The 27,070-nt window shown below is 35.1% G+C and overlaps 1 protein-coding gene across 1 annotated transcript; it reads right to left on the reverse strand.

Annotated features, from left to right (window-relative positions):
* Nucleotides 1–994: 994 nt before the first annotated feature.
* On the reverse strand, nt 995–26,285 carry tpcn2 (two pore segment channel 2). Its single transcript, XM_039690922.2, has 25 exons — nt 25,670–26,285; nt 23,134–23,192; nt 22,967–23,043; nt 21,803–21,980; nt 19,912–20,028; nt 17,945–18,051; nt 17,713–17,785; nt 16,540–16,639; nt 16,202–16,267; nt 16,047–16,111; nt 13,186–13,295; nt 13,020–13,101; nt 12,860–12,946; nt 11,215–11,334; nt 9,818–9,877; nt 9,498–9,626; nt 9,368–9,417; nt 9,187–9,286; nt 8,122–8,193; nt 7,959–8,032; nt 6,589–6,688; nt 6,228–6,310; nt 4,127–4,208; nt 3,619–3,710; nt 995–2,272 (listed from the first exon to the last, which is right to left on the reverse strand). The coding sequence occupies exons 1-25, from the start codon at nt 25,806–25,808 to the stop codon at nt 2,194–2,196; spliced, it is 2,301 nt and encodes a 766-aa protein (XP_039546856.2). The 5' UTR covers nt 25,809–26,285; the 3' UTR covers nt 995–2,193.
* Nucleotides 26,286–27,070: the final 785 nt, after the last annotated feature.

Raw genomic sequence — 27,070 nt, forward strand, 5'->3', positions numbered from 1 at the left:
AACGTCATGAGATTTTGTCGCTTGGAGCTATTTTTGCACAATAATTCTTTAGGGATACGGGCCATGGTCTGTACGCTATCTCACGACCAATTCGTACGAGTGATTCAAAAGTGGCTAATTCGTACTAATTCATACGACGTACGAATTTGTACGATTTGTCTAAACCCACGTGATGGTTATGTTTAGGGGCGGGGTCAGGGGTAGGTCATTCGTACGAATTCATACGAATTGTCTAATTCGTAAAATATGTACGATTTAGCAAAATCTTACTAATTCGTACGAGTGAGGTCGTACAAATTGTTACGAATTAGTCACCTCGTAAAATTTGTACGAATTCCCGTGAGATCGGGTTTTTGATTCTCTACCTCCTTTAGCGTAACCCAGTGAACCCTTCACTGGAAACCACAATTCTTGCACCCGGCCACAATACCTGTTGACACCACTAGTTTGCTAAGAAGTATTTCCTACTTTTGACTCACATGTGGTGGGTGTGCTTTTTTGCTGTGAAGTACCCTTTTAAACAGCAAAAACTGTTCTCAACATTGATATTAGAAATAATTTTTGAGCAGCAAATGGGAATATTAGAACAATTTTGGAAGGATTTCTGAAAACCTTCACTGAGGCGACAGCACATCTAGAGGAAAGGTAAACAAACAGTGTAAGGGAACTCTGTGTTTGTTTGGAAGATGAGGGGAATGATTGTGTCACTCTGATGTGTGTGTTCAACACAAGGTTAGGCAGACCATGTTCTGTTTTGGGTGTGTATGTTTACCCCCCTAATCAGTGAAAAGTGTGTGTTTGTGTGTGTGTGTGTGTGTTAATCTACTTTCCTGGAGGCTGAGGAAGTCCATATAATCACCTATAAAATGGTCTCGCTAAGTAGACTGTGTTGAAAATTAGACACTTGTGTAAGATCAGGCTTGTGTTGTGTGGTCCTCTTATAAAATGTGATTTCATTTAAAGTTGTTTGAAACAAAGCACGCTAAAACTATAATGATAAAAATCTGATTTGCCTGTATAGACATTTAACAGAGACACTTAAATCAACAAGTTTCTCGTAGAACAGAAAGAGCAAAATACAGGGTTGTTATTCAACCATTTAAAACCATCTGTTGATAATATGAAAACATTTTCACACAAATTCACTGACTAAAAGTCCAAGTCAAATTGCCCCAAATTTCAAAGAAAAATAAAATATTACATTTTTCACCATTTGATTTGTGACATTTGCATGATAATAAACCAGAAATGTACTATTTACATTAATACAAAACAACAAACGTCTCAATCCTGTCAGGACATAATGACTGAATTATTTTTATTGCATAATGTATAAAATAAATACTACCATACTTACAATTGTCTTTTGAAAATTTAAATACTATATACTTTGTGTTTATTTTTCACATTGCAGTATTGATCATTTTGAAAGAGGCATGTGTGTCATTTTCTTATACAATATTTGGTTACACTTAATTTTACGGTGACATTTATATTGTACTTAAGTAAATTTGGAGTGATATGTACTTATAGAGCTATGGTTAGGGTTTGGTTTAGGGTTAGTTTCTTGTATTTGTGCATAATTTACTATAGTAAGTATGTGTAGTAACGTGTAACTACGTGACCTTAAAATAAAGTGTTACCTAATATATTTATCGTATCAATTTTTCTTTTTGGGGTGAAATACGATCTGGACATTTCATCCATAAAGATTTCTGTAAAATCTAACATAAATAAAAGCACTGAACAAACATAATGGCAGTCAAAAATATATAATTAAAAAAAAAAAACATGTCCCTTTGTTTCCATGATTTTTTTTTTTCAACAAAAATCTATAGATTGGCATTTTGTTGTTCGATTGTAACAGCCTTACAAAAAAATAAATAAAGAAATATTGGTTCTCATCAAATGAAGGATGAAAATGTGTTTGGTTTCCTCAAAAAAACAACTTTCAAACTCAAAGAAGGAATTCCAGCAACAGGAGTGACTTGAGCTAAAGTTCCTCTGAACATTAATCATGTGACTCTCTGTTAGAAAACACATACATCCTTTTCCCAGGTCGACCTGAAGCAACACAGATCCTACAATGGGAAACAGGTCCTCCAAAACGGATGGATGTGTAAACATGAGGTCTACACAGACGTGATGGAGTCCTGGAGGATTGTGGGATTGTTTTGGAGGTGGAGGTGAGGGTCACCAGGAGAGGTGGAGATGAGGATGTTGATGTAGTTGAGCAAGTAACTCTTCTTCTGTCGGCTCTTGGACATGCTCTCTGAAAACAGAGGATTTAATCAGATATTTGAACAACACTCTTACCAACCTATCACTTTTCTCTCACTTTCATTACCGTAAAACTTCAAATAATAGCCGAGTCCCGAATAGATGCCTGTCTCTTTTGGACGCCTGATGTGGCTGCAGGTTTGGGTAAATAAAAGCCGCTCTCAAATAGAGGCCGTGTCTGTTTTTCAGTTTCGGGTTGTTAAATCTTCGCCAAAGCACATTTTTGTCCCGTCAAAGCCTATTTTGATCGGTGAGTGATGTAGTGAATGTGATCGGTGAATTCGAATAACGATCGTGAATAACGAGCAGAGAGAGAGAGAGAGAGAGAGAGAGCGCCCAGGCTCTCACGTCTTCAAACAACACGAGTGCTGTCTTGCTTTCTCTCCCTTGCAGTTTGCAAAAAACTACAGTTTGCTAGGCCAAAAAAAAATTAAAGTAGTTCACTTTTAAGAAAAATTTTGCTGATAATTTACTCACCCCCATGTCATCCAAGATGTCCTCGTCTTTCTTTCTTCAGTCGAAAATAAATTAAGGTTTTTGATTAAAACATTCCAGGATTTTTCTCCATATAATGGACTTCAATGGGAACCAAACGGTTCAAGGTCCAAAAGACAGTTTCAGTGCAAACTGCAAACTGTTCAAAGGGCTTTAAACGATTCCAGACGATGAATAAGGGTCTTATCAAGCGAAACGATCGCTCATTTAAAAGAAAAATAACATAGTTTAAGTTTTATAAGCTCTAATGCTCTGTTCTGTGATGCGCGTTCGTGACTCTCCTATTCGAACTCGTTTATCAAAATGAACAAATCTTTTCCTGAGTCAACTCGTTCATTTCGTTCGTTGAATGAACCAAATGACATGAAAAAATATTCGTTCATTTTGATAAACGAGTTCGAACAGGAGAGTCACACAGAGTATTTGAGCTTTTAAAACTTAAACTTTGTAATTAAAAAAAAAAAATAAAAAGTGATTGTTTCGCTTGATAAGACCCTTATTCATCGTCTGAAATCGTTTAAAGCCCTTTGAACAGTTTGCAGTTTGCAATGAAACTCTCTTTTGGGCCTTGAACCGTTTGGTTCCCATATGGAGAAAAATCCTGGAATGTTTTCATCAAAAACCTTAATTTCTTTTCGACTGAAGAAAGAAAGACATGGACATCTTGGATGACATGGGGGTGAGTAAATTATCAGCAAATGGTTTTTTTAAAAGTGAACTACTCCTTTAACGCCGTTAATAACGCATTTAACTGACAGCCCTAGTAAATTCATGTGACGAGTAACTGCGTGAGCTTAAAGTGTTACTGGGAACTTATCGATGGCTTTATTCGCTCAGTCTTACCTGAACATAAGCTGTACAGTGCTTTGATAGGCGATTCTCTCCACTTCCTCAACAGACATAGTATTACTGCGGTCCCACTTATAGGTGAAGTTCTGAACACAGGAACAAAAACACACACAAGGTTAACTCGCATGCTTACAAACAGATTTATTAACCTGTCAAGAAAAGGTCAGACTTTACGGATTCAGTTCAGGATCTCAGTATGACAAACAGTAATGCTATGTAAAAAGGTGTGCTTCCAACACTACATTAAAGGTTAAGGTTAAGGGTTAGTATTTGACCCTATTTATATAGCCCTATTTCAGTGTTGTGTTGGTAGTTAGCACTGTGCACTTCACTAAAACAAATCAAGCTATTGAGATATGTTCAGTAGTTCATCAGATTTCAGTCTTAATAACAGTGCTATATTTTTTATATATATATATATATGTGCATGTGATGAAATCACAATAAGACCAGGAAAGTATATGGCCGATCTTGAATGATTTAAACAAAACAATCTACATACCTCCAAAATGAGTGCCACAAACAGGTTGACCCACATGACTGAAGATATTATCCACCAGGCCACAAAGTAGACCAAAGACCACCTGACATGGAAGAGTTATGGGTACAAATTTATAAAGCCCTGCCCAACCAAAACAACCAAATATGTTAAAGATTCGGAGTGTGTGTACTTGTGTACCAAACTAACAGGGGACCATTGTGCGATAGCAGTTCAATTGCTTTTACATTTAAAATGATCTTGCGTTTTGTCTATCTTTGAATGTAATGGGAATGCTAAAAAAATGTGATAATGGACAATAACACCAACAAGAATTGTAATGACATTACATTTTAAATACATTGACATCCCCTCTTTGCAGATATACCAGCTTCTACTCTAATGGGAGGGCTTTCTACAAGACTTTAGAGTGTTTCTGTGGGAATTTTGCCGATTCATTCAGTAGAATATTTGTGAGGTCAGACAGATGATGAGACGAGTTGGACGAGAAGTCTTGGCTCGCAATCTCTGTTCCTTTAAAACTGGCACAATGAATTCTTAATGGCATTAACTTTTTTGCTCACAAGCCACTGTAGCTAGTGGTTTTCAAAGTTACTAACCACTCAGCATTTTCAATGGCCATAATTTTGACATTGATGGGAAAAAAACTGCCATTTAGATAGTTTTAATATTGCATAAATTGGCAGCAGGACTATTATGCTGCTGTCACTTTAAGACTTGATGCCAGGATCCATTATACTGTTACTCATGCATTTTTTTCTCAACTGTTTTCTTTCACTTAAAGTAACTCACTTTTGAAAAAACTTGATGATAATTTACTCACCCCCATGTCATCCAAGATGTCCATCTCATTCTTTTTTCAGTGGAAAAGAAATTAAGGTTTTTGATGAAAACATTCCAGTACTTTTCTCCATATAATGGACTTCAATGAACCAAATGACTCTGAAAAAGATTCGTTCATTCGGGGTTTTTTAGTTTTGTTTTTTAAATGAGCAATCGTTTCGCTTGATAAGATCCTAATTCATCGTCTGGAATCGTTTAAAGCCCTTTGAACAGTTTGCACTGAAACTGTCTTTTGGATTTTGAACCGTTTGGTTCCCATTGAAGTCCATTATATGGAGAAAAATCCATGTTTTCATCAAAAACCTTAATTTCTTTTCGACTGAAGAAAAAAAGACATAGACATCTTGGATAACAAGGGGGTGAGTAAATTATCAGAAAAAGATTTTTTAAAAGTGAACTACTCCTTTAAAACATTGTTTGTGTGAATACTCACCAAGACCGACATTTTGACATTATTTTGAGTGTATTTGACTGTCTAAGCGCGATACGCAGCGGAAAAGATTTACAGCGATACGCAGCGAGAAGTCTTTTTAAGCCGCACTTTTTGTGTCTGTGAGCATAAAGTCTATGGAAATGAGTAAAATTATGTCCAATACCATGCTGAAATTCAAGCCCTGCAATACCTACAACATTCATCGGGAACAAAAGAAACGAGTGAGTGAGGAGAGGCGGGTTTGTGTGTCACTCGCTGTCGGAGAGATGAGAGAGAGAGCTGGTGTGATCTATATTCTGGAGAAAATTAGTATTGGAAGCGTTTCAGATATATTCAGTATAGATACGAATCGAAAAATTTATATTTTGACAACACTACATTGCACTTAGTTTATTTAGAAGCCTTTTTAAAAGACTACAATTGAAATATATATATATATATATATATATATATATATATATATATGAAGAGTTCAGATGCAAAAGCCTCTAAATGCCATTTGAAATTTTCTTCTTTAATGATGATTTTTATCAAGCTTGTATATTTAAGTTCAGTAATTTCACTTAAATGGCAATGAAGATTACCTATTAATTGTCATTTAAGTGAAATTACTGAACTTAAATATACAAGCTTGATAAAAAATGGTCATTTTAGAAGAAAATTTCAAATGGCATTAAGAGGCTTTTTCATCTGAACTCTTCATATATATACATAATATAATATAAAATTCAACCCGTCAAAGGTCAAACATCCACTCTTGGTCAATGTCTAATGACGGTCCCCTGTTAGTAATATTGGCATGTATATGTTTGTGTGTTTGTATCTTACTCTGTAGTGTATCTGGTGTATGCATCTGTGAAAACATGCCAGTTATTCACCACCATGATGTTATAGAGCAGGACCAGAGAGGACTGGAAAAAAATGTAACACGAAGAAAACAGTTACATCGAGAGTTCAATCATTTACATTCATTTTCAAGTTTAAAAAATGTTTTCCTTAATTTTATGAAAGCTTAATATATATATGTATGTATATATATATATATATATATTATATATATATATATATATATATATATTTCTTCCGCATAAGTGCTCATTTTAGCATTCTGGTAACTTGTTAGAAACCTATTCGAATATGTATGACCCACGTGGGTGTCATGGGAGGCTGAGATTGCTGTTCAACTTACAGCAAAATCATCAAAATTGTTTGGCCAGTACTCCAGCTGTTCAAAAGTGCCACAATCCATGCTGTAAGGACCCGTGTTGTTCTCCATGCTTGAGTTCAGACTGAAAGGAGAGCACATAGAGAGAGAGAGAGAGAGAGAAAGAGAGAGAAAGAGAGAGAGAGAGCTTTTAGAGTTTATACAAATATAGCAACACATAACTAATTACTCTACTTGTCAAAGCCAGAGTTTTCAGTATCATTACTCTTGTCTTATGATTCTTCAGAAGTCAATCTTGGTGTACGTTTTTTATTATTAGTTCTAATTTGACCCAAACTTTTGAAAGGTAGTGTATCACAAAAAAATAAAAGAAAAAAAAATAAACTAAATAAATAAAAATGAATTAAAAACAAAAAAGATAATAATCAGAAATGTTTCGTTAGCAGCAAATCATCATATTATAATGATTTCTGAAGAATCATGTGACACTGAAGACTGGAGTAATGATGCAAATAAATTCAGCTTTGATCGCAGGAATAAATTACATGTTTAAAATATATTCAAATAGTAAATTCTTTCAAATCGCAATTTTACAGTATTTCACAATATTAGTTTTTTTTTTACTGTATTTTTCATCAAATAAATGCAGAGACGTCTTTCAAAACGTTGCCATCAAAGGAATAAAGTAAAATTTAAAATATTATAAAATATATTAAATTCTAAAATGTTCAAATAGAAAACTATTATTTTTAATTTCTAATAATATTTCACAATATTACTTTTTTTACTGTATTTTTCATCAAATAAATGCAGAGACGTCTTTCAAAACGTTGCCATCAAAGGAATAAAGTAAAATTTAAAATATTATAAAATATATTAAATTCTAAAATGTTCAAATAGAAAACCATTATTTTTAATTTCTAATAATATTTCACAATTTTACCTTTTTTACTGTATTTTTCATCAAATAAATGCAGAGACGTCTTTCAAAATGTTGCCATCAAAGGAATAAAGTAAAATTTAAAATATTATTAAATATATTAAATTCTAAAATGTTCAAATAGAAAAACATTATTTTTAATTTCTAATAATATTTCACAATATTACCTTTTTTACTGTATTTTTCATCAAATAAATGCAGAGACGTCTTTCAAAATGTTGCCATCAAAGGAATAAAGTAAAATTTAAAATATTATAAAATATATTAAATTCTAAAATATTCAATTAGAAAACCATTATTTTTAATTTCTAATAATATGTCACAATATTACTTTTTACTGTATTTTCGATCAAATAAATGCAGACTTGTTGCACATAAGAGACTGTTTTCCCCAAATGTTTTACCAGTAATATTGAGATATGTTTGTGTTAAATGTGCAGTTGATGTACAGTACCTCGTGTTTGGCGGAGGGGTTATAGCTCCCTGGAAAAGCCAGATACCAAGAACTGCAAACACATAGTACACCACCTGCATCAGAGACAACATGGTGAAGAGACTATCCTCATTATTAATGATACAACAGCATGTGACACTGTAAAAGGAGTCCGCTCACTCACCAACAAAATGCCAGCAAATGCCCGCAAGTTCTTCACCAGGTCCACGAGAGTGCTGGCCACCACAGCCATCAACTAAAGCGCAAAGATTAAGCAATTATTAGTGCACTTGATTCATGTCAGATGACAATTTGGGATGGTGGAAGACCATTTATGAATATATAAATGGTCTTCCACTAATGAAATATGATCCAATACTCATGAAATCCAATCCAATACTCATGAAAATGAGTATTTCAAAAGTATATTTTAACCTACATTACACTATAATATAGGAAAATTAAAATACTTTTGTCCTAATTTCTTCACTTGCAAGAAATAAACCCTTGAGCTTTTATTTAGGCTTTTAAAACACCAGATGATCGCCAGAGCAAAGTAATCATGCAGCACAAACTGGATGCTATTCTAATGTCAGTTATTATAATGGCGCAACGCCATATATCATGGTTTCAATTTTAGTTCGTTGGCAAAATATAACGCTAGAGACCTTAATGTTAGGTTTTACATTTTACATCTTTACATATGTGTTGGGAAAAGGGAGAAGAGAGAGTTCGGCAAAAGGCGGATTCGAACTCGCGTTCAGCGCATCAAAAAGCTGTTTTCAAGTACTTCACGCCCTACGACCTACGCCACTGAGGCTGTTTCAAGATGGGCGTCGTTTTGCTGTAAAAACAGGCACTTAGTGCAAATATATGCTCCGTTATAGAAAATGTAAAAAAAAAAAATAAATAAAAAAAAAACGTTTTCTTCCCTTAGCTTGGGCCATGGCGAACTTCCAATAAATACATTTTATCAGACCGGCCCTCGCCGCCTCGAAACACTACCGGCCCACCGGGAAAACTCCTGACTCTCCGGATTGCCACTACGCTACTGCTGACAGCCCTAATAATTTGTTCATGTTTTTTGGTCGGTAATAAACAAAGTACTTGGCAGTGTTCTGCTAATATTTTGCTTTTAATGGTGATCTGCTAGAAACACTTGAAATGCAATGGTGTAAGGGTGTTCAACCACAGCTGTAATATCAGCTTGTAGAAGCAAGGTGTTTAATGTGAGTAGCCGGTCACCAACCTTGATTTCAGGAATTATCCTGAGGAAACGGAAAACAATCAACATGTTGACCAATCGCACCATCTCCCACAAAGCCATTACCCGGTGTGGAACCGGATCCCTGTCAAAATGAGAGGAAAACATCAGATCAAGGCGTTTATTTTTTAAAGTGATCTTATGATTATAAATTCCACACACTCACACTTCCTCAGAGGGCGTCCTGTATGTGATTAATATGGCAATCTGAAGAGCCTGTTGAGGATAAAAGAAGTGACTCCAGTGATTGCATGCATGCAGAAATTCAAGGATTTTTATAAATAGAATTAAATTACCAGCAAAAGAACAGTGAGAAATCCATCAAAAATGTTATTCCTGAAAGACAGGTAACCTCTCCAACCAAAAGCCACTATTTTCAGTAGCATCTCAATTAAATAGTACAGTATGAAAGCACAGTTGATGATCTAGAAGACAGAAAAGATATTCGCATTAAAATTCATTGAACCACACTAAAAATTCAGAAAACACAATAAATCAACTATTGCTAAAAAATTAAAAGCACCAGCCAAAAGGATTTGATTTAACGTTTTAAAGCAGACAATAAACTTTCATTATTGCAGCAGCATAAATAGTTTTCAATGCATGAGACGGTCACCTCCATATAGAAGTAATTCCTCTCCGAGGCGGATTTCTCTGAATTCAGAACCAAGACGGTCTGCAGAAAAACAACAGATGAACTTCAACAACCAAGAGCACGGTTTGTGTTCAGTATACAGGATGGACTACTGTAGTCTTTTCAGTAGCTATTGTTATGAGTTTTTTTAATGCATAAACTAACCACAAGATGGCACCATTCACAAAGAAACGTCAACAAAGATTCTGTAAGGTATACTTTACCCTTGAGATTTCAAATAATGTTCTAATCTTTGAATAAATAAAATGAATAATAGAATTATTTAGCTATTTTGATGCAGGTTTTAAATTATTCAGAAATAATTTATGGAAATAATTTATATTTCTAGTAGGGCTGTGCAAAAGTTAATTGTGATTAATCGCATCCAAAATAAAAGTCTGTGTTTACATAATATTTTTGTGTGTGCTGTATATAATTATTTTGTATTTATAAATACACACACATGCATGTATATATTTAAGAATTATTTGCGCTTAAATTCTGTATATATTTATAAATACATAATCTATATTATATAAATATTTTATAGAATAATACATTTTCTTAAATATATACATGCATGTGTTTGTATTTATATACACAAAATAATTACATACAGCACACACAAATATATAATGTAAACACAGACTTTTATTTTGGATGCGATTAATCGCAATTAATTTTTGCACAGCCCTAATTTCTAGATTTCAATATGCCCCCTGTTTGTATTAAAAAATTACAGTAAAAACATATATTTTCTAATTTTTTATTTCAAATTACAAAATATGTGTTTTTACTATATAATGTATATTATGTGCTATATTATGTGTTACTATATTACTATAAAATGTGTTTTTACTATGTTATGTGCTATATTATGTGTTACTATATTACTATAAAATGTGTTTTTACTATGTTATGTACTATATTATGTGTTACTATATTACTATAAAATATGTGTTTTTACTATATTAGAAAATGTGTTTTATTTGTATTTTCTAATTTGTATTTCAAATATTGTTCCAATCTTTGAATAAATAAAATAAATAATACAATTATTTTGCTATTTTGATGCAGGTTTTAAATTATTTAGAAATAATTTATGGAAATAATTTATATTTCTAGATTTCAATATGTCCCCTGTTTGTATTACAAAATTACAGTAAAAACACATATTTTCTCATTTGTAATTTAATTTAATTCGCCATTTCTATCACAAGATCTATCCCCTTGCAGCTCCATCATGAACCACTGGGTGGGGAAAAATAATTTGGGAAAAGCTTGTTTTAATGGACTGAATTCTGGAATTGTATGTGATGTTCTTTATGCATGGGTAATGTGATAATTAAAGCAAGTGAAAAGCAAATAAGGCTTCTTACACAGATACAGATGACATTGGCCAGAGCGACAGCATTTCCCAGCACTGTAACGTAAAAGTGGCTGAAGATATACTGGATATGCTGCAGGGCAGGAGAACTGTACTCTGGCTTTGCTGGATGCTGCAGGGAAAACACACAAATACAACACTTCATGACATCAGAACATTAAAACCAGAGTGAATACTCATTTCCAATTACAGGATACAGAACTGACATTTATATTTCAATCCAAGGAAGTAAAATTCAAAGCAACTCTGCTGTGAGTGCAGTTTAAATATTATACTCTATTATCCAAATGACTTTTAATTTGAAAATGAAAACCCATAAACATGTGCAGCATTTCCTGAAAAAAAGGGTTTATTTAGTTATATTATTGGACTAAATTATTTAATGTAGCCCTCAAACCGTATTCACTTTATAGCCCTTAATCCTGTAATTGTGGACAAATGTGGGCACAGCTGTGATCCTAATTTTAAATGTTACATCACTGTCTTCGATAAAGTTTTGTCTATCCATTTTTGGTGTTTTATTTTTATTTTGGGGGTATTTTTGAATTTATTTACGTCAAAAAGTACCATATTTTCTATGTAAATTATGCTTATTTTTTATGTTTTTAATTTTTTAACTACATTAAAATATCATTCCAATAAGTTCTTAGATCTAAAACCTAAAGATGAAGTGACTTTGATGTCTTATTTTGGCTCATTTTATAATGCTCTAAATTAGTTTTTACCATTCATTTCTATTGGTGCCCATTTTTGACCCAAATACAAGATTAAGGAGTTTTCACCCACTTAATATTGTAGAATTGAGTCAAAAAAAAATTGTGTGTGTTCAGGAGGCAAACTTAGGAAAAGTAGCCAAGTCTTGTACTGCTCAGATCAAGGGAAATATTTTTTAAAAATACTGTAAATCAAAACTATTTTGCCCACTTTTGTCCAGAATACGGTTTAATTAATAATAATTGATTATATTATTTTTGTATGTATTTTTTATTATATTTGTTATATGAATGGACCTAATAGCACATTACTTTCCAGAATGCTTGCATAAACAAGTCAAGTCTCCTTTATTTATATAGCACTTTTAATAATACTGATTGTTTCAAAGTCATAATTTATTATATTAAATATAACTTTTAAGTTATATTGTTTTAAACGTGTTGGCTGTACATCAGATCTAGAATAAAATAGAGTCATTGTCCAGCTTAAGTCAGTTCAGTGTTGATTTATTTCCATAGTAAAAATTATTATTTATTATTTATCTATTCAGGAGCTCTTGAGAAAACAGTGATGTCATCGTCCAGCTCAGTGTCAATGCAGTCAGATCAATAATATTGTTGAATATTAAGTGTCCCCAAAGACATGTTAACTTTAAACAGTTGTATATTTTTGCCCATTTTGTTGTTGTTTTGGACTAAATAAAATTCCTCATTTCGTTTCCATGTAGCTAATTCCTCTTCCTGTCCAAATTACAACACATAACATGTAAGGGAGACTATTCTTAACTTGTGGAGTCTGCCAAACCCTGCTTTAAACCATTGTCTAATGATTCAAATACTAATTTAACTGACTGTAAAAAAGAGAAACTTCCTGTAAGAGTCTGGATTCACACTTTAATATGTCCTGTAGTGTAGATCACACACCTCTTTCATAAAATCCTTGTCCAGCTCATTAAAGAGCCTCTGGAAGGCCTCGCCATCGATGAAGCCGTCAGGAAACTGCTGAGCAGCCTGAGAGAAACACAACACAGCTCAAACTAACATCCAGTTTACACTATTAAACTATCCTGCAATCTATATTCACCTTAATAATAGCTTGTCTGCAGTAAGACTTCATGTGGACTCTACTCATGACCCGCAGGAACATGTTCACCGCCACTCGCTCCCTGAGCAAACAGGAGCGGTCATGTGATCAGAGACGGGAGTAAGAGTGAATGTGTGCAGAGAAAGCTGTAAGGAAGTGTTCTTACACATGGCCTTCCGACTGAGTGCTGGTGTGTCCTCGTCCCGGACAGCACAACACCTCGAACGCAGCCCGGATACCCAGACGCCTCCTGATTATAGACGTCTGAACTGACATCTACACACAGATCATGCTATCAATAATTAAAGCAAGAGCTGACCATGTCGTTCAAGATGTCCATGTCATTCTTTCCTCAGTCAAAAAGAAATTAAGGTTTTTGATGAAAACATTCCAAGATTTTTTTTTCCATATAATGGACTTCAATGGGGTCCAAACGGTCCGAATGAGAGTTTCAGTGCAAACTGCAAACTGTTCAAAGGGCTTTAAACGACACCAGACGATGAATAAGGGTCTTATCAAGCTAAACGATTGCTCATTTAAAAAAATAAATAAAGTTTTATAAGCACAAATGCTCACCTTGCTCTGTTCTGTGATGCGACTCTCCTGTTCGAACTCGTTCATCAAAATGAACGAATCTTTTTTCGAGTCATTTGGTTCATTCAACGAACGAAATGAACGAAAGATACTTCATTTTGATGAATGAGTTTTGAAATGACCGATCATCTGGTGTCGTTTAAAGCCCTTTGAACCGTTTGGTTCCCATTGAAGTCCATTATATGAAGAAAATCCAGGAATGTTTTCTTTAAAAACCTTAATTTCTTTTCGACTGAAGAAAGAATGACATGGACATCTTGGATGACATGGGGGTGAGTAAATTATCAGTAAAAGTTGTTTTTGTTTTTTTTAAAGTGAACTACTCCTTTAACATTCTGTCATCATTTTCTAACCCTCATTTTGTAGAAAAGGAGATATTCTGAAGAATGTTTACGCCGCTCAAAATCATATGCCTTCAAAAGAGTTTGTTAAAGTGCTAAAGTTGCATATTTAACGTGCTCAAATTTGGAATATTGCATAAAACATCTTCGAATCCATACCATATGTTCAAGAGAATTGGGAAATTGGTGCAAAATATGAACGTTGCTGCAATCGGGGAAGAACCCGTCACTGGTGTCACCGAACGTGCAGATGAAACCCAATAAACGCTGTCTTACGCTTAGGGTTGGGTATCGAGAATCGAGTATCGATTGGAACCGGGAATAACTTTTCGTTTTTCCCGGAATCGTTCAAAAGTTAAAATTTCGATTCCTAGTTTCGATATTCACAGTCCGCCGAGCGGAAGAAGAAACCGCTGAACAACACCAACGAAGAAGCGTCTCCCGGAAGTGTTGGCATAACCATGCGAGTCGAACATGAGTACCTTACGTCGGCGATCCAAAGTGTGGCTTCACTTTTCTAAAAATAACGAAATCTCGGCAAAATGCAAAATTTGTGACAAAAGGAGTATTTTTACAGAAGGAGTATTTCCTTCAGAAAGGCCGTTGGTTAGCAAGGTTAGCTAAATTTTTTGACCCTGCCTCTTAGAAGAATCGGAATCGAGAATCGTTAGGAATCGAAACAAAGAATCGGAATCGGAATCAGAATCGTTCAAATTCAAACGATACCCAACCCTACTTACGCTATCTTACGTTTAGATGCCTGATGTTTGTGAACTCAATTGTGTGAGACACTTCTGTGAGGACATTATACCTAATCATTTTGGAGACAAACTTTGGCTCAGGGTTGCCAGGTTTGTGTCAAAACCCACCCAATCATAGCCAAAACTATCACAATTGTGTTTCAGGGGTTAAAAATCTTGAGTGCTGTGGTCCGTGACTTACAAAAATAACCCCTTGGCTAAACTTATTGGGCTCAGGCATTTAAAAATAACCAAACCAACATTTGAGATGCTGTGCAATGTGATTGGTCCACTGGTTAATCCAGTTGTCCAATCACATACTCTGTTGAGGCAAAGTCACATGACTTATTTTTTATTAACCCTCTGGGGTTGTTCGGCCCAAACGGACCCGAAGAATTTGAATAATTTTTTTTTTAAATCACAGCTTTCTCGGAATGGTCAGAAATTTGGTGACTTTGTTGGTATTTGGTATTTGAACACCCCAAAAAATTGGGGACAGTATGTGAGCAGTCTAAGGTGGTTGTAAAAAAAATAGTCACACTTGGGGTGTTCGCGTCCAAATGGACCCGCATGGAAAATGAATGAGAAATTGAAAAAAAGCACACAACAGTGAAGGGGTGAATCTATAAAACATCAAGAGTGCAAAACAGACACACACAAACACACTTTTATACACAAACACACCAAAAAAATTCAGATTATACATGTGTTTTGCATTTTTAAAATGCTGTTTGTCCACCAAATGGCATCCATCTCATTTCAAAAATTGCTTTTATGAGGCCTAGGCTTGACTCTAAAATGAAATATAGCTTTAAAAAAAATTAAAAAAATTTATTTTTTATGTTCAATGGGGGGAAATTTTGTCATAATTATTGCATTAATACTAATTATAATTTTTTTTTTTAATTTTCTCAAAACACCAAAAAAGAAAGGAAAAAATATTATAAAAAACGAGTAAAAAAAAAAATCATGATTTTTTTTTTTTTTAAATATGAATCCCACCCTTTGGGTCCATTTGGACCCAAACACCCCGAGTGTGACTCTGAAACGAACAACCCCAAAGGGTTAAGGGATTTATTCAGTAAATGTGTTTCCATCATATTTTATGTGTGTCTTCTTATCATCCTGCACATCTTGGCATTTCCATCCAGATTTTTTTATGTGATATCCCAAAAATTTTAAAAAATTGTTGGAGCTTGGAAATTACATTCAAAATATATTCTGTTCTCCATGGCAGAAAACAGTCATTTGGGTTTAGGAAATAATGACAGAATAAAGAATGAACTGAACTACTCCTAATAAACAAGCCACAAATTCCTAAAAAAAAAACAATGTAAGATGACGTCACTCACCAGTAAATATCCCCTGAACTGGTTATAAATAATAGCCGTCATTAGATTCATCAACAAATATGTTCCTGGCAGAAGCAATAAAAAATGTCAATGTTTAATGCAGGTGGAGAGTTATAAAAGTAAGCATTATTTACATTTAGTGCCATAAAACTTACCAAACACACTAAAGAGTATAAAAAATATAGAATATCCACGGTTCAGAGAGTATGCTGGGATCATGACTGTTGAGAGGAAGACATGTTGGGATTACAAGGTTGAAGGGCATTTCAAACACAGATACCTGTTACAGTTTAACAGAACGTTATGACATGTCACAGGACATCGTGTCATGTGATTAAAGCCAATGACTCACAGCTTCTACTGCAATGAGCCAGAAGTGACGGAGAATTCGACACAGCAGTGCCAAAATGTCATCTAAAACTTTACTGAGTCATTCAGAGAGTCGCACCTACTGATAGACTTCAGCAACATTTCCAGCCACATAAAGACGTACCGTCAGGGTTATTGGCGGTGGTGAGCAGCACTAGCAGAGAAGACAGGGCTTTCGGCAGGTTCTTGAAGTATGTTTCCCACTCTCCGTTCTTCGTAGGGTCCTACAGAAACACACAGAATTGGTCAACTGGAGAATTTGCATTGATTATTATTTGTGAGCCAATTTAAAAACTAAATTATTCAAAACATTACGTTTGTTAGATGTTATTAGCATTTTTAAAGGGATAGTTTGAAATAAATTTTTGGTATGTTTTAGCTTTCCTCAAGGGCATCCAAGATGTAGGTGTCTTTGTTTCCACAGTATTTTTAATTTTGATATTTTTAGGTCAAACCGTTCTTGTCTGTCAGTCATATAATGGAGGTCTATGGTCACCACCTCGTAAATGTAAGTACACATTGATGGCCTAAGACATGAAACGCGTCGTTTGTGTAAGAAAATTAACAATATTTATATTGTTTTTACCTCTTGTATCCACAGACACATCCAATTGATCTGAGTTGAATTTTTCAACTCAGATCAACGTTGAATTTTTTTCACAACCGCGCGAGAGATCACTTCCGGGGTAATAAGAGTCTTATCAAGTGAAACGATCGCTCATTTAAAAATAATAATAATAACAAAGTGTACATTTTATAAGCTCAAATGGTCGCCTTGCTTGCACATTCGTGACTCTCCTGTTTGAACTCGTTCATCAAAATGAATGAATCTTTTCCAGAGTCATGAACCAAATGACACGGAAAAAAGATTTGTTCATTTTGATGAACGAGTTCGAATAGGAGAGTCACGAACGTGCATCACAGAACAGAGCAAGGCGAGCATTTGAGCGTATAAAACTTAAATGAGCGATCGTTTCGCTTGATAAGACCGTTATTCATCGTCTGGAATCGTTTAAAGCCCTTTGAACAGTTTGCAGTTTGCACTGAAACTGTCTTTTGGACCTTGAACCGTTTGGTTCCCATTGAAGTCCATTATAAGGAGAAAAATCCTGGAATGTTTTCATCAAAAACCTTAATTTCTTTTCGACTGAAGAAAGAATGACATGAACATCTGGGATGATATGGGGGTGAGTAAATTATCAGCAAAAGTTTTTTTTTGTTTTTTGTTTTTTTTAAGTGAACTACTACTATAAGGGACGAGTTATTTGGCAAAGATTATATTGTGAACACTTATTACATCTGCTTTGGCAAATATCAGCATTCCAATCATGGTGAATATGCAGAGGTGTAATGCCAGGAGTAGGACGACACTGAAAGAGAACGAGAGAAACACAGAGAGAACAATTTTGGTCAATGTTTACTGGCATTATTTTAAAATTGCAATATTAGAATGAGACACCATCCAAATTGAGAAGTGAAAATAAGTCCCACATGGGAAAACCCACAAAGAATAATATATATATAATTACCTCGCTATTTCTGGAAGAGTCCTTTTGATACATTTTAGAGTTTTCTTCATGAGTGAAGAGTTTTGCAAGAGGAAAAACGGGCGAATCAGTCTCCTGACTCTCAAACTCTGTGGGACAGAATGACAGGGCAATATAACAATCGGTCCACTGCTGATTGAGTCATTCCTGGGGCAATTCCCAAGACCTGCTCAGTGTTTACTCACTGAAGACTTTAAAGCAGGGGTGTCCAAACTCGGCCCACTGTCCTGTAGAGTTTAGCTCCTGGCTGGTAGTTAAGAGCTTGACTAGCTGGTTCAGATGGGTTTAGTGGGGGTTGGAGCTGAACTCTGCAGGACAGTGGCCTTTTGGGATCAGGCCTGCTTTAAAGGAATGGATCACCCAAAAATGGAAATTTCACTTAATTTCCCTCATGTCATGTTTGATGTGAATTTGTAAATGAGATTTGAGAGTGACAGTTGAGGGCAAGATTTAAATGACTTTTCAGTTCTTCAAATGAGTGAATTATGAGTTTTCATTTATGGGTTAACTATGCCTTTAAGTGAATGATGGGCTGTAAAGTACTACTTAAAGGAGCAGTTCATCAAGCTTTTGCTGATAATAATTTACTCACCCCCATGTCATCCAAGATGTCCATTTCTTTCTTTCTTCAGTTGAAAAGAAATTAAGGTTTTTGATGAAAACATTCCAGGATTTGTCTCCATATAATGGACTTCATTGGGAACCAAATGGTTCAAAAGACTTTAAACGATTCCAGACGATGAATAAGGGTCTTATCAAGCGAAACGATCGCTCATTTAAAAAAAAAAACCTTGCTCGCCTTGCTCTGTTCTGTGATGTGCGTTCGTGACTCTCCAGTTCGAACTCGTTCATCAAAATGAACGAATCTTTTCGTTGAATGAACCAAATGACACGAAAAAAGATTTGTTCATTTTGATAAAAGAGTTCGAACCGGAGAGTCACAAACGCGCATCACAGAACAGAGCAAGGCGAGCATTTGAGCTTATAAAACTTAAACTTTGTTTTTTGTTTTTTTTAATGAGCGATGTCGTTTAAAGCCCTTTGAAGCTGCACTGAAACTCTCATTTAGACCTTGAACCGTTTGGTTCCCATTGAAGTCCATTATATGGAAAAAATCCTGGAATGTTTAATCCTGGAGTAAATTATCAGCAAAAGTTTTTTTTAAAAGTGAACTACTCCTTTGAATGAAATGAAGAAATCAATAATCAATGTATAATTTAAAAAAAAAATATATCACACCAAATTTACAAATAAGCTTATTTAAAAATGTTTATTTTATTCATGCTTGAAATACAATAAAAAAATGTAAAACAAACTTTTGATATTACTTAATTGAACGTTATAAGGTAAAATAAATTACATAAATAGAATCAGGTGTTCTATTGTCTGTCAAGACACTGAATCGAAAACATTTTATCTTTGCATTTAAAATAAAGTATTTTTTGTGAAAAATCTTCCACTATTATGTGTTCGAGCTCCTCTCCTTGTTTAATTCTAATTATTTAGAATAATCTGAAGATTTTAAACATTTTATTTATTTCTATGACAATAGAGACGGGCAGATCACATTTGGGGACTTTCGATTCAATGATTTACTTTAAACAGGTCTTTTCATCAGTCAATTTGAAGAGTGATTTATGAATAAATTGCTTTGTCACATTTCAGTTTATTTTTATTTTAAAAATGGCTATCATTATTCAATTAAAAAAAACATGTAATTATTTACAATTTACATTTTTGAATACAGAAATTATTTTATTTTTAACGGACGCTAATAGTCCTCCATGTGTTAAGAGTTTGGAATCACTATAATACACTAATATACCACAACGCAGGAATCTTGGTGCCTTCTTTGCAGCAGTAAATGTTTGATGTCTCCTTTATTTAACAGCTGAATTAACTCATGTACTCTATGGATAGGCACGATTAATAAGCAGATTTGTACTCACCTCATTGCACATCATGCTAATGCTCAACACCCAATCAATAACTGATGCTGCAATCACTATTACATAACCAATCAGCCATTTGTTCATACGGAACTCCTCCCATCCTATCAGATAGCTCTGCAAAACAAACAATACATTCAATACGTTCCGTATGTCACATTACAAAAAGAGTTTAAACAAAAAGGTCAATTTAAAGTCACCATGAAATCAAAACGGACAATTCTTGGTTTTAATGGAATATTGAGTTTTATATATAACTTCTCCCTCTCGCAGCGACATCTCTTCTCTGATGACATGTTTAGTGGAGTGAGGGGGCGGGGCAACCTGTCACTCACATGAGATCAACCAATAGCAAACCACAACCATCCAATCAATTCCCCTGGACAAAATCTGCTCCCTCCCTAAATATTTCACTAGGATATAGGCACAATAGAGAAGAAAAGACTATCGCAACTTCTGTTTCATGCTGACTTTTAGTAGTTCACTTTTAAAAAAGTAACTTTTGCTGATAATTTACTCACCCCCATGTCATCCAAGATGTCCATGTCTTTCTTTCTTCAGTCGAAAATAAATGAAGGTTTTTGATGAAAACATTACAGGATTTTTCTCCATATAATGGACTTCAATGGGGTCCAAACGGTTCAAGGTCCGAATGAGAGTTTCAGTGCAAACTGCAAACTGTTCAAAGGGCTTTAAACAACACCAGACGATGAATAAGGGTCTTATCTAGCGAAACCATCGGCCATTTCAAAAATAAATAAAAACGTTAAGTTTTCTAAGCACAAATGGTCACCTTGCTCTGTTCCGGGATGCGCGTTCGTGACTCTCCTGTTCGAACTCGTTCATCAAAACGAACGAATCTTTTCGATCATTTCGATCATCGAATGACTCGAAAAAAGATTTGTTCATTTTGATGGTCGATCAGTTCGCTAGATAAGACCCTTACTCATCGTCTGGAATCGTTTAAAGCCCTTTGAAGCTGCACTGAAACTCTCATTTGGACCTTGAACCGTTTGGACCCCATTGAAGTCCATTATATGGAGAAAAATCCTGTAATGTTTTCATCAAAAACCTTCATTTATTTTCGACTGAATAAAGAAAGAGACAAGACATGAACTCTGTTAAAGGGATAGTTCACTAAAAATGAAAAAAAGCATCTTGAACATTTTCCTAGGCTACGTTTACACAGTCAGTCCAAATCCGATAATTTGTCTATCCAATTAGAATCTGATCTAAAATGATTGTGTATCACAACTGTTCAGATCCAATTTGTGTCCCATGCCGCTCTTTCTTTTTCAGAATATCTGTATTGGTTTGTATGGCAGTGACATTGCGCTGGTAGGTATATGCCAAAAACAACAACAAAAACAACTGCAACATGGATGGGTTTGCAATAAAGATGTAGTCTTATTTACAACATGACGTGGCGTGAGAAAGTCACATAAACCACACAAAATCCGATCAGAGCAGTCAGACTATATAGAACCTTTTTTTTTTTTTTGGTAAAAGGTTCTATTGGCCACGTATGGAACCCCAGGGTTCTATATAGAACCCAGAGGAACCCTTTTTTTAAGAGTGTATAGAACCTTTTAGGGGTTCCAAATACCTAACCCTTCTATATAGAACCTTTTCTTCTAAGTGTGTAGCTTGAAACAGATGTGTAAAAATCCCATTTGTGCTTGTTTGCCGTGCACACTTGCCAAGTCTGATCAGATTTCAACCGGATATGCACAAAAATCAGATTTGAACTGACAGTCTGAATGTGTGTCACACACACAATAAAATCAGTCATATGGCTTTGAATGACAAATAATGACAACCTTTTCATTTTTGGGTGAACTATCCGTTTAATGCTCTCCCCGTGGTCAGTTGAATATTTCTGGATTTCTACCTTCACAGTGACGTCTAGGATGAAGATACAAAGGCAGACCATCTCAATCCCCTCCGTCAATCCACAGGGAGGCTCCCAGGGCTTGGGTTTGAAACGAATGTCCGAGGTGTAGGTTAGAGAGGACGGTCTCTCAATGAGGGCCAGTGCCAGTACTACAGCAATAGTGAACCCCAGACCCCTGAGAAAGAGAGGGGGGGGGGTTCAATAACAAATGTGTGTAACTGATAATGACAGATAGAAATATGTTCAAATAACCACATACAGTAAGATGATGTAACTGTACGTACTAGAGCTGTACGATTCTGGATAAATTGAGAATCACTTTTTTTTTTGTATAAATAGAGTTATTCGTTATCCAATTCGTTTTACCTTTTTTTGGCGTGCTGTCAACATGCATAATCGCTTTTCAGCGTGTTTATGAACGCAACGTTGCATTACCGCATATATAAATATATAACCTACCCCAAACCAGTCCCTAAACCTACCCTTTCAAAATGATTAAAAATAGTACTATTGACCAGAAACTTTAAAACAGTAATAATAAAAAAGTAATCTTGAGGGTATCTCCTTAAAAGTAACTTGGGTTAAGTAATCAGATTACTTTTTTACAGTAATGAGTAAAGTAACATATTACTTTTAAATAAAGAGTTAATTTTTCAAATAAGTAACACAAGTCTAGCATTTATTGACTACTATATAGGCAAAAATATAACATTTGTCATTCAACAAATACAACATTCCCAAAAATATGACATTTGTCATTTTTAAAAAGAAACAAGCAACCCCAGCCCAATTGTGAAAGAGTAACGCAAACGTAAAATAACACATTAATTTCCATAAAAAGTCGCTAAGTAATCCAAATAGTTACTTTTTTAGGGAGTAGCACAATATTGTAACGCATTAGCATTACTCAGTCTTTTAACACAGATCGTTTTGAGTTTATGCCACAGAAGGTGAACTATGATCTGCTGGTACAGTAACTATTGCTGCCATGTGACACATGAAATTAGGGAGAGGATTAAATTTGCATTAAATTTGACAATGGATGCAAGACGAGTCATATATTATTTTTAGGAGTACCAGTCAGACCAGCTGTCCACGTCCATGTCCACGTGCAAAAGATTGTTTTTAAAAAAAAAAAAAAACCGATGTCTGCTTGCTTACCACTGACATATCCTGGAGTAATACCATCTATATAACTGTAAGGACCCAGCATCAACCCTGTGATTGATGGATCGATACTGTGGGAAAAGAGCACACAGGGAAATTAGACAGACAGACATTTAAAAAACATGAAAATGTGGAAAAATAAAAGCAGAAATATTTTCCACCTGAATTGCATCCTCAATAAATACAACTGCCTGCTGGATATAGAGGTCTGAATCTGCATCTGTGTCATAGAAAGAAACAAAAGAGTTATGTGCTTGACTATTAAACTATTTTAGTTGTAGCAAAATAGACCCAAAAGATCATTTTGATCATTGATATATACCCTCCATTCACCACTCACAGAACAAAATGTGTGTGGGCCAGTTGCAAAAACAGTGTGGGCCAGTGTGTTAAAACTGTGTCTTGAAGGTGCAGTGAGTGATTTCTGAGAAACGCTGTTGATATTTGAAATCAACCCAAACAAACACACTCCTCCCTTCATTGCTCCGCCCCCCAAAATGCACAAGCGCGCAACACAAGAGTGGATGTCTCTTTATCATAGCTGACGCCAAGCAAAATAATGCTTAGCAAAAAAACACGGTGAAAATGACAAGAAACGGACTTTGTTGTTAGTTGCTAACAGCACATCAGCTCCAGAGAAACAAAGACACTCAAAACTGTCCTGTTACTAGAGCTAATAATTATAGCAACAGCATATCTTGGGTCTGTGAAACAGCAAAACCAATGGATACTCACGAAGGGCTGTGAAACGATTAATCGCGATTAATCGCATACTAAATAAAAGTTTGCGTTTTCATAATATATATAATGCATGCAAATATTTCTTAAATATATACATGCATGTGTGTGTTTATATATATAAAATACTTATACACACTGCACACGCATGCATGTATATATTTAAGAAATATGTGCGTGTATATACAAGTGCAGGACCGATTTATCGGCAGGGCGATATTTAGGCATTTTCCAAAATATCGGTATCGGCAGTTATAATGGCCGATAAATGAATATTTCAAAAATAAAATAAAAACGGACAAAACACGCTTGAACCATGTCATGAGTGTTGGAGTTGTATAGTTTGTCCACCAGAGGGCACTCTACACCGTTCCTGTTGGCAACACACGTGTATAACGCGCCACACATCCTGCAATCTGCTGATCCAGGTTCCAGGTAGCTTAAAAGGCAATGTAGGGACTAATAATTATTTTATTTATCAGAACTTTAATATATTTTGATGTTCATTTGTTCTGTTGTGACAATAAAAGAAACAAGATTCTTTTTAAAATGCATTATCATATTATTTTAGTACTACAAATAACTAATGTTAGAGAAATCTGTTAATGGTTTGTTGCGTGTTTCTGAAATAAAAAAAAATAATTTAATATCGGCCGATATATCGGAATATCGGATTTTAAAACCAACAAATATTTGTATCGGTATCGGCCTTCAAAATACTTTATCGGTCGGGCTCTAGTATACAAAATATATGTTTATATATAGCCTAATTTTCTATTATATATAAACATTCTTCTTAAACATCTTAAATGCATGTGTTCTTATATACAACATAATAATACACAGTACACACATTTATATTATGTAAATACAAACTTTAATTTTGGACGCGATTAATCGTTTCACAGGCCTATACTCGCGTATGAAGCAGAGTATCAACAGGCCATCCCGCTTGGGTCTCTCCAGCACTGGAAGGTTTTTCTAATACTACTAATGCGGGTCCTAAAGCTCTAGTCTGATCATGACCTGATCCTGAGCCTGATCCCCTGACCTTTTCTCTTTTGTAATGTCTACATTTGAAAATGGCATTGAAAATGCCACAGGACAGGACTGTAGGAAGATTCTACAACAGAAAACACTATGAAAGTAAATAGCAGGCACAACAATGCCGGAATAACCATAGATATTTAAGGGTACAATATGCATCACATGACTAAACATGTGTCATCGTTTCACAGTCCAGACTATCTTTTTCAATAAAAGCTTCGTCTTTGTTGACAAAAACGCCATCTCAATGTTTGTGGATGGCCAAAGTGGAGAGAAAGTTATGCTTTTTCAAACTCACTCTCTCTCCTCCCCCATAATTAGTGGACACTGCTGATTGGCTACAAAAGTGTTGTGGCGCTCACTTTCAACAGCGTTTCTCAGAAATTGCTTACTACACCTTTAAGAACTAACAGTTTGTCCAGGAGTCTCTAATCTTATTTTTTAGATCTACTGTTTTATGTAACTGACTTTACAAAAAAAAATTAGATGACACTTTTAAGACTTCCATTTTATGCCACAGGTTGGAAATTTACTGGATCACCCTGCGTCCGATAACTGCACTCTGAATTTATATATACATAATTAATCTGAATAAATGTAGTGTATATCTCAGATTTTATATTGCAACATCTCCAGGGTACTAAGAGTACTAAAAATTAAGCTGTTGCCACATTTGTTTAATCTCTGTAATTTGATACATGCTAGAACACAATAACAGCATATTTGAAGTCAAAGTGACCTGAAAGAGCAACTCAGTAAATAAGGAGACAATGGCGTGTTTGTCTGACAGCAAAAACAGAAAGTTACGGTGAATATGACACCAGCCTGGACAGAAGATATGCCTGAACAATGTTTTAGTCAGCCAGTAGCCCAGGACACTTGTCTCAGGTCATAAACTAAATAAATACATACCTTGCTCCTCACTATCATCAGTGACTGAATATGACAGCCGTCTTGATCTCGATTCTTTATGTTGATGTAGACTATCATGAGATCCATAATCTCCAGAGCTCCGGTTAATGCTGCCCGTGAGCAGCGGTTCTTCTTCCATCGAGACAGTCGCTAATTCTCCAAGTATTACAAATAAATCCCAAACATTGAGTTAAATGTTTCGGTCGTGACGAAGGACAACCCTAAACGAGTCTTCTGCCCATGTTAAATAGGGTGACACTCTCGACAATAAACATAGTGGAGACGCACTTGGTTTCATTCCCACGGACGTCGGTGTAAAAACAAGTCGGACGACCGAGCTAGAAGTGTTTTTAGGAGACGTCAACTCCTCCCATATCCTCTAACGTTAATCTCTCACATAAAACCTTCAGCTCGCTCGTGTCAGACGTTCACAGCACTAGTCGAGTTTCACTTTAACGAATCGGTTCGAATGATTCTTCACAATGAACCAGTTCAAACATTCACTTTGTTCAATCATCACCAAAGCACGTGTTAGTGAAATGTTGATGTTTATCGCTATGTTTTAATTAGATTTCGCCAAACGCTGACGCATAGTGTGTTCTTAAACGCAAGTGTTTACTTGAGAGCACTTTACTCTACCCTGTTTGCTCGTCTTTAGTCTCGATGGACGCCGGTGGGGGCTGAGTGTTGCAGGCTGTCCTTCCTGAGTTCATTTGCGCCTTAACATGATGAGCAAGCGTGGGAATTTACCCACGACTTTTAACCGTTTTAATGCAGCTCTAAGTACGGTTACAGTATATTAATAAGTCACCATGAAACAATCTTTCTTTCTTCTTATTATAACAACATGAAAAGTGTGTACGCTTGCAACTATCTTTTGTGAGGCCTGGTTTAAAGGAGTAGTTCGTTAAAAAACAAAACAAAACAAAAAACAACCTTTTGCTGATAATTTACTCACCCCCATTTCATCCAAGATGTCCATGTCATTCTTTCTTCAGTCAAAAAGAAATTAAGGTATTTGATGAAAACATTCCAGGATTTTTCTCCATATAATGGACTTCAATGGGAACCAAACGCTTCAAGGTCCAAAAGACAGTTTCACTGCAAACTGAACGATTTCATACTATGAATAAACTATAGGAACTATAGATTGCATTGTGCCAATTAATGTGCTTCACAAAGCTGTACAAGAATGTGTGTGTGTGAGAGAGAGAGATAGAGAGAGAATGATAGCAGACCAACACAGAATCAACATTGAATCAAAGTTAATGCATCAACCAAATTACCATTAAATCAATGTTGAAATGTAACACATTTTTAATCATCAGGTTTCCACAGTGAAAGTGTCATTTCAACAATGACAGATAGACATCAAATCAATATTTGTTGAACTTAAAGAAT

Source organism: Pimephales promelas, chromosome 1 (genome assembly GCF_988280905.1).
Source record: "Pimephales promelas chromosome 1, fPimPro1.hap1.1, whole genome shotgun sequence".
Lineage (NCBI taxonomy): Eukaryota > Metazoa > Chordata > Actinopteri > Cypriniformes > Leuciscidae > Pimephales > Pimephales promelas.

Bases quoted from the DNA above. Each gene is read 5' to 3' on its own strand.
- tpcn2 (XM_039690922.2), bottom strand. From the start codon at position 25,808: ATGGAAGAAGAACCGCTGCTCACGGGCAGCATTAACCGGAGCTCTGGA. The intron at 8,194-9,186 runs GTTGGTGACCGG...TTTGCGCTTTAG, and splicing joins GGATAATTCCTGAAATCAAG to TTGATGGCTGTGGTGGCCAG. The intron at 6,311-6,588 runs GTAAGTTGAACA...ATTTTTTTCCAG, and splicing joins ACAATTTTGATGATTTTGCT to TCCTCTCTGGTCCTGCTCTA.